This window comes from Vidua chalybeata, chromosome 12 (assembly GCF_026979565.1).
Source record: "Vidua chalybeata isolate OUT-0048 chromosome 12, bVidCha1 merged haplotype, whole genome shotgun sequence".
Classification (NCBI taxonomy): Eukaryota; Metazoa; Chordata; class Aves; order Passeriformes; family Viduidae; genus Vidua; species Vidua chalybeata.
Genome location: NC_071541.1, coordinates 14,219,883 through 14,242,207, shown reverse-complemented (window position 1 = coordinate 14,242,207; position 22,325 = coordinate 14,219,883). Strand labels below are relative to the sequence as shown.

General features: G+C 41.8%; 1 protein-coding gene across 1 annotated transcript; it reads right to left on the bottom strand.

The window, feature by feature from the left end:
• Positions 1–154: 154 nt before the first annotated feature.
• On the bottom strand, positions 155–22,253 carry TKT (transketolase). The gene is made up of 14 exons (XM_053953891.1): positions 21,994–22,253; positions 17,153–17,270; positions 15,651–15,764; positions 14,905–15,002; positions 13,097–13,288; positions 12,178–12,296; positions 11,083–11,276; positions 10,382–10,546; positions 9,610–9,766; positions 5,097–5,227; positions 3,977–4,060; positions 3,706–3,799; positions 2,030–2,152; positions 155–449 (listed from the first exon to the last, which is right to left on the bottom strand). The coding sequence occupies exons 1-14, from the start codon at positions 22,098–22,100 to the stop codon at positions 262–264; spliced, it is 1,884 nt and encodes a 627-aa protein (XP_053809866.1). The 5' UTR covers positions 22,101–22,253; the 3' UTR covers positions 155–261.
• Between the last annotated feature and the right edge of the window lie 72 nt (positions 22,254–22,325).

Sequence of the window (22,325 nt, the reverse complement as noted above, 5' to 3'; positions counted from 1 at the left end):
TTCCACTTTGGCATCACCCAGCACATTGGGTACTTCCTCCTTGCCTTTGGTTTTAAATGGCTGGGGGCAATGCAGAGAGGTGGGACTCTAAACGTGCAGGTATTGCCCCACAACACCAAACCCCACCAAGAAAAGAAGAGATTAAACCCAGAAGGTTTTTTAAGCTGGTATTTTTATTAGAACTCTCTACATAAAGCACCTTTGCCTGCCTTAACCTCTCCAAACGCAGCTCTTCCGTTACACAGCACGAGATGCTCCGATCTACTCCGCGTTCCTGGATTTGGACACGGCTGCCCTCACCGCCTGCATGATGGCATCCTTGTCAATGCCAAACATCCTCAGCAGCTCAGCTGGCTTCCCACTGCGGGGCACGTGGGACACAGCCAGGCGAGTGACGGTGACACCGGGCTCGCCCACGACAGCGGCACACACGGCTTCACCAATGCCACCTGTGGAGAGAGGGCAGACACGGCACTGACGGAGCGCCCCAGCAGGAGCAGCCACACTGTGTGTGTGGGACCTGCAACTTACAGCCTCCATTGCCAGCCTCGGCAAAACACCAATCACACATGTCTGGGTGGGCCAACTGCGAAAAGAAAACCCTGTCCTGCGTCAAAGGCATCCTGAGGACAAGCAGGCTGCCATTTCTGAAGTACTCAGCCATAAGCAGCAGGACACACCTGCCTCTCAAGGGCACAGGACTGTCAGCAAGCTCTCACAATCTCAACACCAGGAACCAGGTTTAAAAATATACTTTGACTGAAGAGCATTTACAAGTGTACTTAACGTGCTGAAATTCCAACCAATCTCAGCAGCACTTCAGAGCTCCATCTTTTCCCAGTGCCTGTACGTGCTGCTGGGCACCTCTCTGAGTTATGTAATGTATTCACAACCTTTGCTCAGACTCAGCTCTGACTCATTATCAGTCACAGGGACAAAGGATGCAACAGGAACTGCATGGAGGCAGGAGAGACACTGGAAGCAGAAGTACTAGGGAAGAAAACAGGACTTGTGTCAAAAGCATGTGCTGTGAGACCGGGTAGAAGAGACACCTTAGTGCCACCCTTCAGAGAGTGTATCCAGGATCACAGCTGCCCACAGCTTCAGGTGTGGGATTTAACCAAAATGAGCCTGCAGCCAGTTGCACCTCCGTGGATGCAGCTGGTGAGATAAGTGTGATGGGGCCTGCAATGCACTCAGGGCTCTGATGCACAGACACCTGCCCTGCCTGCATGACAGAGCCCTCTGCCAGCACACAGCCCCTGTTCAACACCTCACAGTTAGGACTCTGCTGTCTTGCAAAACTGCAGTAAAATACTTGTCCAGAGCTGAACACTAAGCTAGAAAATGATGAGGTTCAGTGATCTATCACCACCCATTGTCTAGGACAAAACATGGTGTATCCAGCACTTACGGTAGAACCAGCTCACTTCAGGTACCTGGCAAGAGTGATGCTCACCTTAAATTAAGATAATATTCTCATAACTATATCTACTAATTTCTGTTAGTAGATATCTATGGTGGTGGAGAAGAAAAAGGGAGGAATTTATCCCAGAGTAACTGTGGAAAAACTATGGAAACTGCCCAAACCATCTGATTTCAAGTAACCTGGAGCCAAAGCTTTTGGATACATGGAATACTTAAGCCTGCACAGCAATGGTCTCTCTTGCAATTTCACACATGCAAAGAAGCTGCTGGACAGCCTTTGAGAGAACACTCTGAGCAGAACCCCTGCAGCACAGCAGGAATTTACAATTTCACTGGGCAGAAATGAATTCAGACTTCACTTGGACCAAGCACACAAAGGGCACACAAGGCAAAGTTAATCAGAAAGAGCCCTGATTACCCCTTAAATCTTTGGAACCTTTCAACCCTCACTGTCACTTTATAATCCTAACAGCACCAAAAAACCCTGAAATCTCTCTTTTGCTTTCATGGGATGACAGCATCAGGTCTCATCATCCTCTGTCAGGTCAGAAGCTGTGAGCTTTCAGCCTCTGAGGGCTGTGACCTCCCAGATCCTTCTCACCTTCATGGTAATGGTCCTCAACAGTGATGATTCTGCCCTTGGTTGCTCTTGCATTTTCAAGTATTGTCTTCTTATCCAGGGGCTTTATAGTGAAGGGATCAATCACACGGATGCAGATTTTTTCTGCATAAATAAATGAAAATGATATGCAACAATGAATTGCAACATGCACGACAATGCCAGTGGTACAGGCAATGGCTGTGATCTCCTAGACCATTATGAGAACTGCCCACATGAACTCCCAGGTACCTGTACCTATGGCTTATTTACCACAGAACCCAGCCAAGCCTAATTTTTATATATATTCTTTCTCCGTGCACCTTGTGGAATAGTGATATCCATTTATTCACAGACATGATGGAGGAGACTTGGATGAGGGATTTAAGGTTACCAGGAGCACCCATCAGCAAAACAGTCATCTAAATAGCTTTCCCCAGGTAAGAGAGATTCCAGTCACCAGAGAAATCCTCCTTACTCAGGCTGTCACAGACCTTTATTGTCAAGCAAAGTACAATTTCCACCTGATTTTTGGTGTGTAGGCATTCTGAATTCTTTCTTCACTGCAGGCTGCCACCTCTCAGGTGTGCCTGTCTAAGCTGCCCAGCCCTACCAGGGTGCCCTTAAGGTTGGTTGGCACCAAACCCAGATCTGCCCTGCCCTCATAAGGCAGGCCCAGTGGCTCATTAAAGCTGCACACAAATGGCAATTGTTTATAAAGAATAGCAATTATGTGAGGTTGTCTCTAATCCTGGCTGGCTGAACACTGGGCTGACTCCTACACATGAAGAGGCCCTATTGTCAGTTTTGTGACTGAAGGCTCTTTGGTGGCCAATACATTTTGGGTATTAGACTGTGCCTCTGCACTATGGGATTATCTCTCCAGAGGTGATTACCCAGACTTCAAGACCAGCAGAGCAATGTAAAGCATGGTAAGTGCAGAAAAATAACCATGGTTCTGAAAATACAACTTTCAAAATGTCCTAAGCCTGGTGACTCAAGGTGATGACAAAGTATCAGTCCACTCAGATGCTGCACACAAAGCTCCCCGTAAGCCACAGCATTACTGTATTATCTCCTGCTATTTGTAATCTCTTCCTGGGGGGAGGCACCTGACTCACAGATGGGTTTTTGATGGTTTCTTTCTCTTATTTCATTGAAGGATTGCCATTGCTGTGAGATGTCAGTGACTTGAGCACTGCCATAGATTTGTGCCTCCTCCTATGCTAGTTCAGAGTTGCTGCACTCAAAGAAACCCAGGTCAGCAGTGAGCCCAAGCAGGGCCAGGTGCCCATGGGCACACACAGCTGTGGTTTGGGACCTGGCCCCAGCCTGTTTGCAGCTGATTACTGTACCAGACCAGGTGCCACTCCTGCTTCTCACACAGCATCCCCAAGCCTCTGCCCACAGAGCACGACCACAGATCAGCAATTCTAAGGAGACCCTGATGTGATTTGTTGTCAATTTTCATGGCTACTAATGCTGTTAAGCCAACTAAAACCTCCTCCATTAGGCAAGGCTGGCAGCTGCATGCTGTGTTGTACTGTATCAGCTAACAGGTTCCTGACTAGCTGTCTGAACAGTGTAATTAATGTTTACCAGTACAAAGGGTGAGCAGTTAGGCTGACTGGTATTGATTTTTTTTTCTGTGTTACATGACAAAAAGGATAAAACCTCACCTTTTCTCAGCTGCTCTGCTGCAGCCAGTGCTTCATGCAGAGTGACTCCTGCTCCAATCACAGTCACTTGGTCGTCCTTACTCTTCAAAATCACCTACAAGAAAACATGTCCATGTGTTTTTAACACTTAATCTTACTAGTTTTTTTTTTTTACATTTCTAGAGATTTTAATGAAAAGATCAAATATTTGCAATACTTTACAGGGAAAAAGGCTTTTACAAAAGGAACACTGCATATTTTCTGTGATTCTATTTATCTGTGCAGTATTTACCTTTGCCTGTCCAATATGGAAGTCCTCATTGTTGTTGTAAATGACAGGGTTTTCAGGACGACTGGTTCTGATGAAACAAATGCCCTGTTTCCGAGATAAACATGATAGAAGTTAGGAAAACAGAAAAGTGTTGACATTCTAATTGATAAATCCCCGGAAAAAAAAAACCACAGCAAAATGCCTTTTTCTGCTTGTCTGATGTTCACCCTCCTATGTTGCCTATGGTTCTTAAAAGTAAACTCTGCCCCACCAATTCCCATTAGTCCTTTGTGGCAGCTGGTTGTTTCAAACAGTACAAAACACTTCACCTCCTCTTAAAGCACACTGATAACTTACAGTTTCCTTTCTGATTCCAAGATACTTATTTCTGTTTTGTTCTTTTGTGGAAATGGAGAATCCTACTTGAGTTAATTAGACTCTTAGAACCTTACCATACATTGCAACTTTTACTTTGTCAACTTTAAATTAGAGAAGAATGCTGGGTTGAAAGCAAGGAAAAAGCCTTTCTGTCAGTTAAAGTTCAGATGCCCTTCCAGAAGTAGCAAACTTGTACTTTAATCCCTTCTTCCCATTCCTTTCCCCATCTCCCATCTTTTTTTCCACAAACCACTCATCATATTTGTTACACATCAAATTTCTACACTCCTTCACTGGAAACCTGTAGTAGCAAGACTGAATTTTTTCATATAATTTTCTCCTTTCTTAAGAAAAACTTCTGTGGCAGCCAAAGAAAATACTGATCAAAGAGATGATCAAAATCCACAATATAGAGATTTATCTTTCCATATCCAGCTTCAAGTTTGATTCCAGAGATAAGGTACTAGGACAGCACTTTTAGGTTTGCTAAAGACCTACACTTACTCTAATTCAACATAGATTCAAACTGCACTTGTGTACTCATTTACATCTCCCCAAATCTGGCCCACAGCATTCAAGACATTCTGCACTAGCCTGGGCAGAATGTCTGCAACCTTTCCTTGAAAAGAAAACATCCCACTGCCCCACTGGAGCCTCGGGAAGAATTTACGTGGGTAGAGACATGCAAGAAACATGCCAGAAGCAACAAGAGTAGGACAAAAGAAATAATTATTCTCTGGCTCAGAAATACTATGATGCAAACCTTGGTGTTGGCAGCTATTTCCACTGCTTTTTCAGTGGCTACAGCATCACTGGGGTAAAACACAGTGGAGTTGGGAATAGCCCGGAACATGCACAGATCCTCCAGCCCCATCTGAGATGGCCCATCCTCACCTGAAAGAATTAAAGCAGGGTTACAAAAGAGCAAGTGCACATTTTTTACAATCACTCAAAATAGAAATGAGGTTCAACATAAACCAGGCAAAAAAGGAGAAAAGGATAAAATCAGGCACACACACGACATGCAAGTCTACCTGCTTGAGAAAAGAATCATCTTCTCCTTAAACTTGGAACCATCTAAACAGTAAATAAGGATAGAAAGAGACTAAAAAGAAAGAGAACTGGGATTAAAAAGAAAAAATAGGAAATAAAGTATAACAATAAAACAACACAAAAGGAATACAACCAAATAGGAAGGGTACAGATACAGAAAGAGGGTCACAAGATATCTGAACATCTTCAGATTTACATGTGCTGAGGCAAAATTTATACTTGTCAATAAGCGTTCCTCCAGATTTAAACTGCTGGAAATGTGAAAGGAGAATTGAATGTGTCCCATCAGAAATGGAGAGTGCAATTGGTACAACTACTCTCAAATTCTTAGGCTAATTTCAAGATTAAATGAAGGGTATGTATGTATTTTTTAATACTGTAAAAAGGTCTTTTAAGGAGCAATAGGGCATCTGTGTTGTTAATTTAACAGCTCAAGCACCTCATGGCACAAACTGCAGATCTATGAAAAGGAATCGTTAGCCAGGACACGTGCTGGGTGCCATGATTTTCCATGGTTAAAGAAACAACCACCACAACACCCCCCGCCCCCAGTGACCTTATGTAACGGAGCTTTGGGAATGGCACTGCTCCAAAGCAGCCATGCACAGAGCTCTGAATCCACTCATGTCACAGCCTGCAGCAGCAGGGCTAAGAGCCTTCCCACATGCACCCGCTACCTGTTATTCAAGAAGGACGAGTTCACGAGGAAGGAGGAGAATACTTTCCTAAGAGCAGCACAGAATTCTGAAGAACTTTAAAGATGTTAAAGAGAGCAATCATTGAACTCTGCCACTGCACATTACTAATAAGCACATATCAGGAAAAGGAAGTGTCTCGGCTTTCAATCATGACACGATAAAACCCTCTCAACATCACAGTTGCTAAATGTGTGTACTCTGAATGAGAGGGATCCAGTGGGCATTTTCCTTTCCTAAAATGCACTCACACAATGAAGACATAGAAGGAAAATGAAATTATGTAGAAAAAAATTATCAGGTGATACTTTTAATATCCTGAATCTGAATCTTATCCGAGGTAGAGAGTTACTCATGCTTGTCCTGCTTTTGCTATGGTGGTGCCAATACCACCAACATTCAAAACTCCTCTATTCAATTCAAAGTAACTTACAGACAGGCACCAAGTTGAGTCTGGCCCCAAGTCCTTATGAAAATCTCAGTTTATATGGTTTTGGAATACCACAGATCAAATGAGAGTATAATTCTCAATTACATCTGCAAACCCTCCATTTATAGTTTAATAAAAGAAGTAAATGCTTAATATGAGCAGTAGCAAATGTCCAGGATATAAAACAGTCTAAACAATTGATATTTCTATTTCTGGCACATGTACACTATGATTTCTTTTCCTATATGTTCAGTCTGAAAAATACAGATTTTTCCATTATTCTCTTATGACCTTAAAACTTATTTAATGTTTTGGTCCATCAGCAACTATTGATCTAGGAGTGAGCTTGTACAAGTTCAGAAGGTCATTGTGATACCTATTTCTCATCAATTTAATGGTTCAAATTTCAGTGCAGCAGAAGCCCAGGTCTGCCTAGAACTGCATACATAAAACTTCAATTTTCATCACAGATCCAGATTGGATTCTGAATTCCATGCAGATTTGGAATTCCATGCAGGCCCAAAGTTCTAATAAGAAGTATGCTTCATTCATACCCTTTCATTTAAAATTGAATTTTTTAACTGCTAAAGGATTTCTCTGAATAACTTTCTTTATAACATCTTCATAAAAGTTGCAAAACTTACATTAACATCATATAACTCTTTATATAACTTTATATAAGTTGCAAAACTTTAGGTTGAAATTATTTTTTGAAAATCAAGTTGAGGCTTGAATGAGATTTGTAAAACTTTATAAATTGAAGTCTGCACTTCACAGTCACAGATCCCAGCAGAACATTTCATGTGCTGAAAATTGAAACTTGGAAGTGTAGTTCTAGGAGACAATTCGCGTAACCCAAAGGAGTGTTATCTTCTTAAATCAGCAAAGACCAAACCTAATTGCCTTTTGCATCAAAACCCTGCTTGCTAAAAGTCTGAAGGTGGAAGGACTGATTTTAATAAGAGGCTTGTAACAGAATCCCTCCCTTAATAACATACACAATACATAGTCTCTACTCCAGAAAACTATACTGCTACAAGTTTGAGGTCTGAGATGAGATGTGTTTATGAATCATCTTTAAATCTTTACCAATATTACAGATCAAATTAACTATTTTGTATTAAATGAAAATAAAACCAACTCTCCTTCCAAACCTTACTGTCACCCAAAACTATTAAATCAGCTGAAAAACGGATGTATGCAGAGAACCTTAATTTACTACCCCTGTCAGCTCTCCCTCTCTTTCCCTTTCCCTAGAAATACCTACTAGTTTTTCAAGCATGAATGTCTACTTGCATTTTTCTTCTTGGTATGCAAGTCTGTTCCTGTTTTCATGGGTCATGTCTATGCATTTCAGACAAAAAATAAAATTCTCTTCCTCCTTCAAACCACAGCCAACCCACTATGATCTGACATGTTCTAAACAGTTACAGTGGGAAGGCAAGACCAGAGAAGGCTCTGCTGGTGAGGGCCCTCGGACAGTTGGATTGAGATGTGCTGGCTCTGCTGCCTTGGTCTCCCCTGGTCTCCTTTTCCCACACCTCTCAGGTGGATGGACTGCAGAACAGGGCCTGGGTGAGCAAAGTTCATCCTGCTGTAAGATATCGTGTTTGGTTTGGATTTAGGATGAGAATGCTGTTGATAACACACCAATGTTTTGGTTGTTGCTGTGTGGTGTTATCCTAAATCAAGGACTTTTCAGTGTCCTCATGCTCTGCCAGTGAGGAGATGGACAAAAAGCTGGGAGGGAACATGGTCCAGACAGCTGAACCAAGCTGGCCACATGGACATTCCATACCACAGAATGCCATGCTCAGCATACAGACTGGGGAGGGTTGGCTGGAAGGGGCTGACCGCAGCTCAGGCACAGGCTGGGCATTGGTCAGTGGGTGTTGAGAAATTGTATTGTGCTTGGTTTTTTTTTAGTTTATTTTTATAATTAGAATTTTTATTATTGTTGTTAGTAATAGCTGTAGTAGTTACAAGTTTTTTTCTGATTCTCCTCCCAATCCCACTGCAGGGACAGGGAGTGTGTGAGTGGCTGGGTGGTACTTGGTGTCCAGCTGAGATTAAACCACAACAGATGAGGATCGTGACCTCCTGAGGAACCTCAACATACAAGAGTCCATGGGAGCTGACCAGATGCATCCCAGAGTCCTGAGGGAATTGGCTGATGTAGCTGCCAAGACACTCCCCATGAAAGTCACAGCAGTACCAGGTGGAGTCCCCAGTGACTGCAAAAAGGGAAACACTGCACCTGGTTTTAAAAAGGGGAAAAGAGAGAATCCTGGGAACTACAAACTGCCACTCTGTGCCTGGGAAGATCTTGGAACAGATCCTCCTAGAAGCAGTACTAAGGCACATGGGGAGAGGGAGGTGATTCAAGACAGCCAAGGGTAAGTCCTGCCTGACTTTGAGCAACCTGGTCTAGTGGGAGATGTTGGAAGGAGATGACCTTTAAGATCCTTCCAACCAAAACTTTCTAGGATTCAATTTTCTGAATTACATAACAGCTTCACAGTTCCTGTTTCATTAGTATGTAAGACATTTTGGATTTTTTTAATCACCATATTAACAATTTCAGTAGTAAAAAATACTGGGATAAGTTGAAGTAGTTATTTCAAATGTGTGATCTCTCAAGTGTTTTTGAGATTGATGGGCAAGAGCATCTGTGCAAGAACAGTATCATTAGTTTCTTATTTAAGGGACTGGGAAATAATGGTACAGTAAGCACATGACTTTTCTCTCCACAGAAGACATCAACTGCAAAGATGAAATGGAACCTAAACCCCACAGTTTCAGTCCAATCCCTATATATCAGTCTTTACTGGTACAGTAGGAAAGCTTGTAGGGAAAAGTCCGATTTTCATCAGGCCAAAGAGGAAAAACAAGCCAACGACAGCTTGAAATTTTTCTCATTCTTTCTAAATACAACAGAAGTGGACTTGCAAAGACAACTTCTACCTATCACTGCTGCCACAGTTACAGCACCCCAGCTACAGTACAGCTTGCCTCCACAGAGCAGGATCCATCTGGCTGCCAGACTCTTATCACTGGGTGGATGGGGACTGCTGCTAGGGAGCCGTGGGTGCCCTTACCGATGGAAACGCCGCAGTGGGAGCCGCAGAGGTTGATGTTGCTGTCGGAGATGGCAGCCATGCGGATCTGGTCGAACGCCCGCGTGAAAAAGGTGGCAAAGGTGCTGGCAAAAGCCACGGTCCTGTCACGAGTGGCACAACCAACTGCAATGCTCACCTGAAAGAGGGACATTGGATAAGAGCAGTGAATTCCCCATTTGTCACTGGTTTCCAGGACATCATCTGTGGGACTTCTTGCCCTAAAAATTTAGCAAGAAGCTCTCAATGCAGATTAAAAAATCTCTGTTTAGTCCTGCTTCTAATTGCTGGTATTTCCAGAGAGGAAAGGAGGCAACTCACCCTCCCAGTATCTATTCTCCTGCATCTCCTCTGCTCCATGCTTCAACTGCTAGCTGTTATTGTTGACTCTTACTGGCAGCTTCTTTTCTTTATCTGCTTAAAGCAGCCATTCAAAGATTTTTAAGACTTATCTCCCTCTTTCTTCTCCTGGATCAAAGGCTTAGGTTCTCAGTCCAATGGACATGGTCTTGCTATCTCCAGAAGACAAAAATCATCATTAGTAAGAAGGAATGGATTTACTTGTATTATTTGGACTGGTATTTACTAAAAGGGCCCTTCTTTAGCAAAATGTAAATTAGAACAAGGTTCCTAAATTGGTTTTGGCTACAATTACCTCACATTTATTTGAAAAACAAGTATTAGACCTCCACTGTAAGGGAACTCACACTGAATGGTCATACTGATCTTTCAATAAACTCAAGGGAGCTGTTACCATGTTCTGCTCAGCAATGTAGCACTCAATGTAGCGACTGGGATGTTCTTTCTTGAAGAGCTCTGAGAAGGTGGAGTTCTTTGTGTCGCCATCAAGAGCAATCACTCGATCGTTGGCGTGGCCCAGTTTTGCAAGCGCAACCCCGTAAGCCTTGCGGGTGGCCCACTGCAAAAGGAAAACACACCAGGGCTGCTGTAACCTGCTGCTTTCTAGAGGCTTTTTTTTTGTTCCTATTTTATTGTTTTCAAATGATAGCAGTATCAAAAGTACCAATGAGTATGGTGACACACAGAAGAGTAAACAAATCCACAATGAAGCGTTAGAAAATACATCTGTGCTAAAAGTAGCAACTCTCCATCAATCTGGCTAGGAAATGTTTAAAACCTTGCTTTCCAATCATGGAAATTCACTGAACCTCAGAGAGTGTCTTCAATTTTAAAGGCACATTAAGTAGTTTAGAAATGTGATAACCATGAAATGAAGAAGAGTGATTTGAATCTCCATATTTTAATATGCTTATATACCCTTTCGCTACCCAGCAAGTTGGCTGTCTGTGTCACACCACAAAAATAGGTGTCTGCCTACTGAGAAGAGGTGGGTATTTGCAACTGGGGCAAGGGATAACACAAAACTTCCTGCTGTCCAGTTAAACAGTCTCAAACTTTGAAATATCTGACCATCAGTGAAAAAGAAGGGAATACCTTTTCTCCCACTTTGTAAGTTGGTGGAGATGGCATCTTAATGTTTCTAATATTTACTATAGGTGCATCTTCTTCTGGAAGGGCTGGAGAAAGCTTTTTCTTGTTTTGGATTCTGTCATCTATTTCCTGAATGACTTGTTCAGCCATATTTTTTGGAAGGGGCTTTCCATGCCAGCTTTCCTTATCTTCAACACCTGTGTATTTAAAGTCACATTAAAAGTAAGAAAAGTATAAAAACAATTTAGGTTTTTAGCTGCAGATTTTACCCAGATAAAAGTGCAGTGGAGTATGACAGTCCATTATTTTCTTCCAAGAAAGAAATTCCTTGAAAAATTACAGTAGTTTTCAACTGCATTAAGACAAACATATTTAAACAAATAGGAGGGATTTTACATAATCAAATTACATATATTCCAAACTTGTGACAAAATCCCAGCATCTTCTACTGAAATTACTTGTAAATTTGCACCTAACAGACCTAAGTGTGGCAGGAAGCAACCAGTAAATCAGTGTGAATGTTTCCCATGAAATATCAAGAGTTCTCCCATGAAATGTCAAGAAACAAACTCAGATAAGTTTGAAACAACAGTTAACCAAGGTGTCCAGTTCAAACAAGATCTGATATTTTACAGCTTTATTTTAGTAGCTTCTGTTGACTCTTATCTGTGCACCCAGCACTAACAGCCAAATCACCTCTCTGGCTGATACACTGCTTTTCCCTCAGTCACTGCAAATAATGAACTTTGCTTGCTTACTCAATGAAAAGGAATGAAGACATTCACTGCAGTTATTAATATTTATCTGGTCAGAAAGGCAAGCTCAGAGTGCTGCTAAAAGCTGTGGCTAAAGGGAATCATGGCAACCCTTGACACACTGAGCATGCATTTGCTCCATCCCACGGATAGAACACTCCATAGCTGGCACACGTCTCACTTGATAGGACCAAACCAATTTTCTCAGCAATAATGTTGCTGAGAGGTACAGAGGGTGAAAGACCTTCTGCATGCTGTTGCTCAGATGTGCAGGTAGCTGTACTGCAGCACTAGGTATACATTATATCTACGTGTGTATGCAAAGCAAGAATTGTTTCATTACCTGATATGCCTTTGCCTTTAAAGGTCTTTGCAATGATGGCTGTTGGCTGATGTTTGGCCTGGCCAAAGGCTTTGCAAAGCTCCTCCACACTGTGTCCATCCACGATGATGGCATGCCAGCTAAGAACACAAACAGATCAACTGTTTCTAAAGGGTTTTAGCATGTGACACTCTCTGGTAGTCAGCAATAACAATAACAAATAACTAACTTCATTCCAGTGCAGTGTCTTTTTAAGAGACACAAAGTATGCCAGAAACACAAACTAGCATCTATTTGAGACTATAAAAAATAGCACAGCTGCTTTTTTATAATGCAAAATGAGTCACAGAGGGATCAACAACTATGAGCAAAATTCACAGTCCACAGATAACTAAGTTATCTTACATTTCTTCATACATAATGGCCATTTTTAATCACAAGAGCAAATCAAACATCTAGAAATAAGATGAAAACTGACAAGAGACGTTGATTAAAAAAACCCCAGAACACTCAGGCATAATTTGGTTTCTATTGTATCTGACAATTTTTAGCACGGACTTTGCATCTGCATAGAAACATGAAACTAAATGAAAGCCAATACACAAAGAATTCTCTTACTTTCCATGCTGTTTTTTTCTGATCTACTTGCTATAATAGGACATGTGGTCACAGTTATAAAATCTGAATTTGATGTGCTAAAAACAGTTTTAAGACCCCTAACAGATTTATCTGTGCAAGCAGTCCTTATTTTTCCTCAAAACCAAGAATTTTGCTACTTTCAATATTCCTGCTGCAGCCATAAAGTTGACCAATATCAGGCATTATGAAAGACCGTCTTCCTTTCCTTTAGAGCTGAAAGCTCATTTGAACAATTCTGAGAAGCAAATAGAACATACACTTTCAAATGAGAGATTATCCTGAGCTTCTCCCACTCACATACCCAAAGGCCTCGCAGCGTTTCTGGTAGATTTCAACGTGATGCTGCAGAGGAGCAGGGTCACTTTGTCCAAGACGATTAATATCAAATATAGCAACAAGATTATCAAGCTTGTAAAAGCCAGCAAAGGCCATTGCCTCCCAAACAGAGCCTTCAGATAACTCTCCATCTCCAAGCAGACAGTACACTCGATAGCTAGAAGAAATAAAAAATAAAAATAAATAAGGTTTGATGTGTAAGCACTATTAAATCAAAACTCCTCTAATAATTCATAGTAAGAATTCACTTCATTTTTCTATCCCAAATTCAATTCCCATTGTTCAATGGATTCACCTCTGCTAAAGTTATGTAACCTTAGACAAATCAAATTAAAATAGTTATGAGCTGTTACATGTTAGAAAAATAAGATGAGAAATATTGTACTCCTTTCCAAACCTTTGTCTCAAAAAAATCAAGTCTTAAGCCTCCACTGCAAGGCTTGGCTGAACAAACCCATTGAACACTGTCACTGTGACTCAGCAAGATCCTGAACAATGCAGGGACAGTTACCTCTGCTTCCTCCTTCCTCCCATATACCCTCTGGAAGGACAATCAACAGGAATTAATTTCAGGAAACTCTAAATTGTGCATGAGCTCAGCTGAGGATTAAAACATACTGCACAACAAATTCAGAGTTCAGGAAAAGGATAACCAACATGATATGACTTTGTAGACTATTTCTTCAACCACTTAAGCCCCTTATTTAGGTAAAACTCAGTGAGCAGGAGTACTGCCTCATCTCTACCAAATTCAGCCACAGCATTTGTCTTTTACTACCACTCTTCTTCAGAGTGACAAAACTTTGTAAATGTTTATTACCCACTAAAATAAAAAAAATAGTAAATTATTCTTTAAATATATAATTTTAAAACAAAATAATCAAGATGGCTGTCAGTGATCTTTTTTTTACTCAACATGAAGCTATAACAGACTTTTGATCTGATTCCTACCTGCCTTCAGCTAAATGTGAACTCCTTGCACTTAAGCTGCTCCCCAGTGCTGCACGCAAGACCACCTTTTCCTTTTGTCATGTAAGCACTAGTTAGATTTTTTCCACACGTAGCATCTGCTAAACTCAATTAAAATCAGCAAGTCATCTTTCACAGAAATGATTTCAAGCTAGTGAAGTGTAGGACACATTAACTGGGCAGCCTATGCTCAGATGTACTAGAACTGTCAAATAAAATATATCAACCACATCAGGCTATTTTCCTCCTCATACAGATTTGCCTTTAGACATCTTCTTTTCTTGTGCACAAAACAAATGGCAGGAGCAGTCATTTTTGTCTCTGTGGAGTCGAGTGCCTTTCTGATAACATTTTGGAGCCCTACTTTATGATTCAATTATTCTATTATTGACCATAATGGTTCCTTATCCAACGTTCTCCATTATTTGTCATCTGACTTTGAACAGACGTCTCCAGCTTGCACTTTCCTTCTAAAGGGACACATCCAGTCTCAAAATGGATATCAGTGACTCTCTGGAAGTTAGGGGCTCCTCTACCAACTCCCTGTCTTCTCTGTTCAGGAACATCAGCTTGCAATGCTGTCAGGTTACAAAAGAAACACACATATGCACTAATTGTTGCTAATCTTTAAACCCTTGGTAGTTTTACTGGCAACAGCTTTGTAATTATCTATCATTTAAAACCTGAATTTGAAATCAGATTTGGGATTGAATAAAGGAGAATGAATCTATCTATCTATCTATGTAATTTAACAAAATTTTCCCATTGAATACCTATAATCATGAAGTATGAAAATGGAGTTACCTGGCTCTGTCAAAGAATTTGCCAGTGTATGCCATTCCACATGCAGCACCAAGACCCTGCCCAAGGGATCCAGTAGCCACATCAGTGAAGGCTTGTCTCTGAGAATAAAAAGGCAACAATTATTTTATAGTTATGAAATAGAGGAAGTAATTTCCAGTGCTAGAAGATGGTTCAACATACATCACAATGCAGCTTCTCAGCCATAACAATGTGCAAGTCCCTCTAAATCTTGCTGCAAACCCCTGATTTCTCTGCAATGCAAGTTTCCTTTCCTGATGATTGTTACAAGCTAACTGGGCACTCTGAGAGGGAATGGAATTTCTCAGCTATGCTTCGGATGGTAACAGTTAAGAAGTGATGATTTTGTGTAAAAAGAATCAATTGAAACAATTGGCTGGAAATGGAAAGACCAGTGAGATGGCCAAACGGTGTAAACTCTTGAAATACCTCAAAGCTGCTTAAAGGGCAAGTGAAGCCTGGATGCAATTTCACCTAAACATTTATAAAATGGAAAATACTGCCATGCAGTAAAGTAGGGGAACTTTACTACAACAATAAAGGTCATTTCTACATGCTCACTCAAACACAGTTCAAATTCAAATTCAGTTGTGAAGCCATAAATGCCATCATCCTTCTTAGAAGTCTTTCTCTTTCCTGTACTGCTGGCAACCAAAATTGTTGTGAAATACATACACTTCTTGTTTCACAGAAAACATACTTTCATATAAAAGATTATGAGCACTCACTGGCACTGGGTGTCCTTCTAGAACAGAATCAATTTTCCTTAAGTTCAGTAATTCTGCTTCTTGTAGAAAGCCAGCCTCTGCCCAAACAGAATATAAAAGTGGTGCTGCATGACCCTAGAGAGAAACAGAAATTGTAAACAAAACACAAATTTCACAATTCCCGACTATCAGGACAAAACTCTACAAAGCTGACAAACCCTGAAATCAGGTTCTGATGCCCATTAGGAAGGCATGGAGTTATTAAACAGTTTTACAGTGCACTCATCCACACTGATGCTTGTTTCCAAGCTCCCTACGCCCCTGCTTACAGCACCCCAGCAGGATGAGCAGTGTTATCTTGCTAGAACTTCCTTCAATATGAATGTACTCAGGGCTGAATGCAGTGAGTGACAACAGGCAAAGTTTTAAACTTTGTACACTCAGACCTTTGTGGATCAGTCATCTTCCACTCCTGGAGTCATCAGGAGTCAAAAGAGCATGCAGAGGTTTGAAGCCATTTGGCAACTCTGGACAGAAACACTGATTAATTAGAGAGCTAAAGTAAACATGAGGAAGAGACTCTCAGTGCTTCACCACCTCAGCATCAACTGCTTGCTTCTCACTCAATTCCTTCTTTCAGAATGGCCACCAGAAATGGCAAGTTACATCCAGCACAAGGACATTCACCATGGGCTCCACAGCACTACTGCGAGCCACCACTTGAGGAATTCTGACTCAAAGATGGACTGTGCATCACTGCAGCACTTCATCTGGCATGTTCTACATCATTTGCCATGTTTCACGTTTTCTGAAGGCCCCTCACCTGCCTTTATATCATATGAACAATATATCTCTGTGAGTTGCAAGGGCACAGAAAGGGGACAGAAACACTAACAGCTAGCACAGATTGGGGTTTAAGTGTTTTCTGACCCACAGTGGCTTCAGATGTAACAGTGACTTTAGTACCATACTGGCACAGTAGGAATGCAAACTACAAACTATTCACTAACCTGCCCTGTTTCATGTAATGCTCCCTGAGAAGCTGGCAGGAATTAGTGCCCACAGCTGTGACATGGCTGCAGGCAGAACAGCAGGGCTGCATTTAACAAAAGAGCACAAAAGCCAACTGCAACTGCCTCATTAGAAAAATAAAACAGACCTTACTGCATCCTCATAGGTTGTATAGACAACAAATATTTATTATTTAACATTACAGCAATGTAACATAGTGGAGTTAAGACTTATCAGGACACGAAGACCCTTATTACGAAGACCCTTATTACGAAGACCCTTATTACGAAGACCCTTTTAAAACTGTTTTTAAGTTATGTTGCAACTTAATTTAGCCAGCTTCTTTCTGTAGCAGACAAATTCCAGGCTCTCAAATATTTCCAACAGACTTCTCTGCAGATGTAAGTGTATGTAAACACAAGTCAAAGAAGACAAGTCAATTAAATCTATAGACAGACAGGTCTTTGCTAGCAGATTGTAACAGGACAGCAAACGAGTAATTATTTATTTACCTTTGAAAGAACAAACCGGTCGTTGCTGGCGTTTCTGGGGTCTTGCACTTTGTACCTCATGGTATGGAAAAACAGCACAGACATAATCTCTGCTGCACTGCAACATGATGTAGGGTGGCTACAAGTCAAGAAGACCCAAGATTACCACTTGTGTTACTGTTTGCTCAGGACCTCATCTTTAAAATATCACTTCATCAGACCCCAACTCCTCAGCATTAAAATACACAAATCTGTAGTGTTTGATAACCCACCCCTGTGTTGTTCCCCCAATGCCAGTCAAATACTTTGAGACCAAGGGAGCCCCTGATCTGGTTGAAATGGGTGTTCAATCAAGACCCTGCTGACAGCTCAAGGACTTGTTTTTGAGAGCTCTCCCTTCTTCTCCATGCCAAGGACCACCACCTGAAGGGGTGGCTGAAGCACAGGCCAGTCAGACACAGGCTGTGTCAGCCTGGGCCTGAAATCAGACTCCACTGATTTATCTGGTGGCAGAAATTCACACCAATGCAGAGGAAACAAGGACAGCTTTCCACAGGAACTGGAACCACTGGCTGAGTGGAGAAATTAAAAGCATGGCATCAGAACTTGTTCAGGCTCTGATGCACATGCAGGGATTGGTAATGCAAGATTAACTTCTGCAGAGAGTTCTGGAACTTTTATAATAGTATAATTTAGAACCATTTCATTGTACCACATTAGAGCTGACAGAATAAGAATTCTGATTTCTAAAGAGGACATTAAATAATGCAATTCTTGTTTTCATCTTCTACTGAAACTGGATATGGAAATTTACTGTCTCCAGTAAACACCCAGGTGCATGTTGTAAAATACTAAATTGCTTAATCTTTGGCTAAGAGGGGAACTAACATTTTCTACATTTACATTTTATAAGTTTGAAATATTGTATGAGTTGGTTTATCAAACATTTTGAGGTATCTGGTATAGTCCCTCACGTTGAATTGTCTGGGATAACAGCAGCATGAATTCATACTTCAGCTATAACTTGCCTTAGGAATACACAGGCAACTGTGCCATAAATTACCAACAAGTGAATATAAAGTTATGCGAAGAGGTTATGCAAGTAGAAAATATGGAGTTATTCCATGACAAGGTATATATTTCATTTGAAGTGCAATAGAAAGGCACAGAATTACTTTTATTTATCTACATTACTGTAATTTACGTAATAATCGCTGTAGTTCTTATGCACCTGGAATGGGTGGCACCACTTGACCACTTGGAAATACCAGCCTTGGCTTTTCACTTGCCATAAAACTTAAAAGGGGTAAGGAGGCTCTTTAAAAATTTTTATTGAGTATGGAAAATAGCATTTTTCAGATTTTAATGATGTAAACATAATTCTTGACATCAGCCATTGCTACTGAAGTACAGAAAAGTGGATGATGAATAGTAAGGAGGTTGAAAAAGCAGTTTCTTCTCACTTCCTCTTCTACCAACATTTACTTTTCATCTTTAGCAGCCTATTCTTCAAATTTCATCCTACTTGTAAAACAGGACAAACTGACTATGAAAGTGTCACTTTTGTTTCCTTACATGTACATTTACCATGCATGTTAGGATTAGACAACACTTTCACTAGAACTTTAATCAGAATATTTTCTTCTGATAGTAATAAACCTTCCCACCCAACATCCCCAATGTAACTGTAATAAGAGAATAAAAGCATGCAGAACACTAGCAAAATACAAATTATGGTTAGTGTCCATCCCTTAGTAAGTACTCACACACAGGGAACCAAGAGAATTAGCTTTAAACCATGGTTCAAACATATTAGTAAATATTTATGTATTTGAGTTAATCAATAAGCCTTACATGCTTGTTTAAAGCTTTCATTCCTTTAATTTTATTAACTTTATACTTAACCATACTTCTATGAACTCCTGGTCTTGATTAAAAAAGTTTTAAACCACCTAAAATGGTAGCATGTGGAAATAAAAAAAAAAGTAGAAAAATTTAATAAATTACCTGAAAATTGAAAAAAAAAAAAATCTTGTTAAAGCTACAGGTTAATTAAATGAACTTCCACTATAAGAAAAAAACCCTTAACTTCGAAATACAGTCCTTCGGTAGGAAACCAAACCAAAGTACACTAGAACACCAAAATCCTGGATCCACACAAAACAAGGGTAAAATAATTGCTCCAAGTTAGTTTTGTGGGGGTTTTTTATTACTGTGCATCAGTTGATATTTGTTCCATCTACATGTGTCCACACATTTCAAAGGATAACGGTGGAAAGCTAAAATGGAACACTGAGTCAAAACAAAAAAAAATGAAGAAAAAATCATCTGCAACAAGTGATCACATCACATATTATGAAACTTAACTGCCTCTTAAGAAACTCTTGCAACTTCCACTTTTAAGAATGTATCCATCCTGCTCTAGGAAGCCAAGACACTGTTTCAAAACTGCAGAAATTTATCAGCAGCTACAGCAGAGACTCTACCCATTTTAATGGGAATGTGTGCACTACTTATCTAAAAGAAAAAGCTCTTCCATGCCCCAAAGCAAGTATGTTCAATCTTTACAAATAACCTAATCAAATTTTTTGCCCACGTAAGTAATTCTGAGCACAAAATTTTTTTTCCAGTTCACTGAATTTTTCCACTCCAGCTGATGAAATACACAAAGTGATGTGTTTGAGCAACTTCAGGATCGGACTGAGTTAGGTCTTGTCCAGGCAAAGACTGTACTGTCTTTAATAGAAGGTAAAAGAAGTAAAGACTGCAAGAACTGGTGTGACATATCTACCATACCACCACTTGTGTTGCAATACACACCACAGTTCACAGAAATTACTTCCTTGAAAGTAGTAGACAGGTCCTGTTTTTTCTGAAGTGCTTTTATTGCAAGTGTTTCCTTCAGTTTTTACAAGCTACACCTTTAACAAACATGTATTTCCTTAACAAAATCAAAACCATCATGACAATTCACATTTTTAATTAACTGTAAGCTTCTGTTTAAACTTAACTTGCATTCAAACATATTTTCCCATCCTCAGTGCACACCAGCAATTTAAGCAAAGCACACTGCCTCAGTTTTTGGAAAACATTCATAATGCACAGCTGCTTTGGAAATGTACATGCTTTGCCTAACTCCTGTACATGCTTTGCCTAACAACAGCCTGAATGTCTTTTGGGCACGTTACTACACCATCATCTTGGCAACCAAATCTTATTAAGAAAATATATTACTTATCAACAGAGTCTTCTCTCAAGAGCCCATCTTTCATAATCTGCATGTTATCAGGTTGTGTAATAATTTCAGACTACACAACTCCAGTGGCAGAATAAACCAGAGGGATTAATGAAATGCCTTTGTGCTAGAAGGACTCAGTACTGGAGCACAGATGAACCAGGGAATAAAAAGCTTGAGTAAAACTACTTTTACTGTTTCTTCATCAGTATGGTGAGAATGGTTTTACTGGTGAATTTCATGGACTGCAGAAGAGAAACAGAGGCTGTAGTATGATCCTTTCTCATTAACAGCACATCAGACAAAACGGAGAAATAATTTTATCTGTTGATGAGACAACTGATACCATACATCCCTGTGGCCTGCTTAAAATACTTCCTGGAAGCTGAACACAGAAGCACAAGCTCTACAAAGCACAGTTTTTCAATTTACACTTTTCACACAGACTTGTGTAATACTGTACACTGCAGCTCTGAAACAAATCAAGAACTAAAAGGGCAGTTGTTGAGTATCCTGTACTTGTCTCTCCGGACTGGACCCAACAAGACAGATTTGTAAAAAGCACTGCTCTGACTTGCTGAGAGGTTTCCCGCGTCCAACACCCCATTTCACAGGAAGAACCGCAGCAGCACTTTCATTTGCTGTCTGCAAACGGAACGAGTAAAGTTCGAGAGCCATGTGAGGGAGCTCATGGCAGGCACAGGGTGGGGACTGTAAGGCAATTCAAAGAAGCTTTATAATATTTTGCACATCACCCTTCTTCACATAAACCTCAGCATCCAAGAGATTCCTTCAGATTATTTTTTTAAACACTGCAGCTAGTTTCAAAGAGGTCCAAAGGAAGAAATTGCAACAAGAAGGGATATATGTAAAAAAACCCCAACCCAACACTTTATATGGAAGCATTCGTGTATTTTTCAAGCAGAAAAAAAATGGCTGTAATTTTACATGATTTAAAGCGGATTATTTGCAGAGATTTTTATTTTTTTCCATAGGTAAAACACGATCAAAGAAAGGATAACCCTGGAATCTGCACACATCAGAGCCCACACTAAATCCTGTCCAGAGGCCTGAATAAACTGCCCATTGGAGACCGCGGGCATTGCACAGATAATCCCACTTGGGCTCACTTGAAATTCTGTGCAGAATTAGTTCCAACTGACGGGCACGCAATGAAAAAGAAGCCGCTTGCGCCTCGGGCACAAATTCTTTGGTTTCCAGTCCTGCCTCAACTTAGCATTCCCGGCCTCTCTCCCAGTCATAACACCCGCCGGCGGCGGCGACCGACGTGGCCCGGCTCGGGCGGGCTCTGCCCGCGGAGCCCCCGGCCGCCATTTCCACACGTGCCACCTCCGCATCCATCAGCGCCGGGGGTGCCGGGGCTTCGGTGGGATCGGCCCTGCCCGCTCCCCATCCCCGCGCACGCCGGGCCCGCGGCATCCCCGCACCGCGGGCGGGCAGCGGACCGCGGGACCGGGGGCTCTGTCCTCGGGGCACCGGAGCAGAGGGAGCCCGGCACGGCCCCGACCAGCACCATCCCGAGGCCGGATGCAGCCCCGGGATGCGGGAGCGCGACTCTGCTGTGCGGCCGGGGCTGGGTCGCTGCATGCTCGCCTCCCTCACTCACCCGGAGCCGGCCGCGGTCGTGGCCTTGATGGAGCTGATGCGGAGCCGGTTGGCCGTGTCCTTCAGCGCCTGCAGCGTCTGCTGGTCGGGTTTGTGGTAATCCTCCATGTGGGCGACGCGGGAGGGCTGCGGCGGCGGCGGGTCTCGGGCGGTGGCGGCGGCTGGACCTCGTCTGAGGACGGGCTCTGCGATGCGGCGGCGCGGCTCACCGGGGCCGAGCGCTGGGGCGGAGAGAGGAGCGCGGGGGAGGGGAGAGGAGCGAGGGGGCGGAGAGAGGAGCGGCCGGCTCCCTCCATCCTCCCTCCCTCCCTCCCGCCGCCCGCGGGCCGGGCC

Excerpts from the sequence above, each read along its gene's own strand:
- TKT (XM_053953891.1), bottom strand. The coding sequence starts at position 22,100 with ATGGAGGATTACCACAAACCCGACCAGCAGACGCTGCAGGCGCTGAAG. Across the intron at positions 4,061-5,096 it reads AAATAGCTGCCAACACCAAG|GGCATTTGTTTCATCAGAAC; the intron begins GTTTGCATCATA and ends TCTCGGAAACAG. Across the intron at positions 2,153-3,705 it reads AGCAGAGCAGCTGAGAAAAG|AAAAAATCTGCATCCGTGTG; the intron begins GTGAGGTTTTAT and ends TTATTTATGCAG.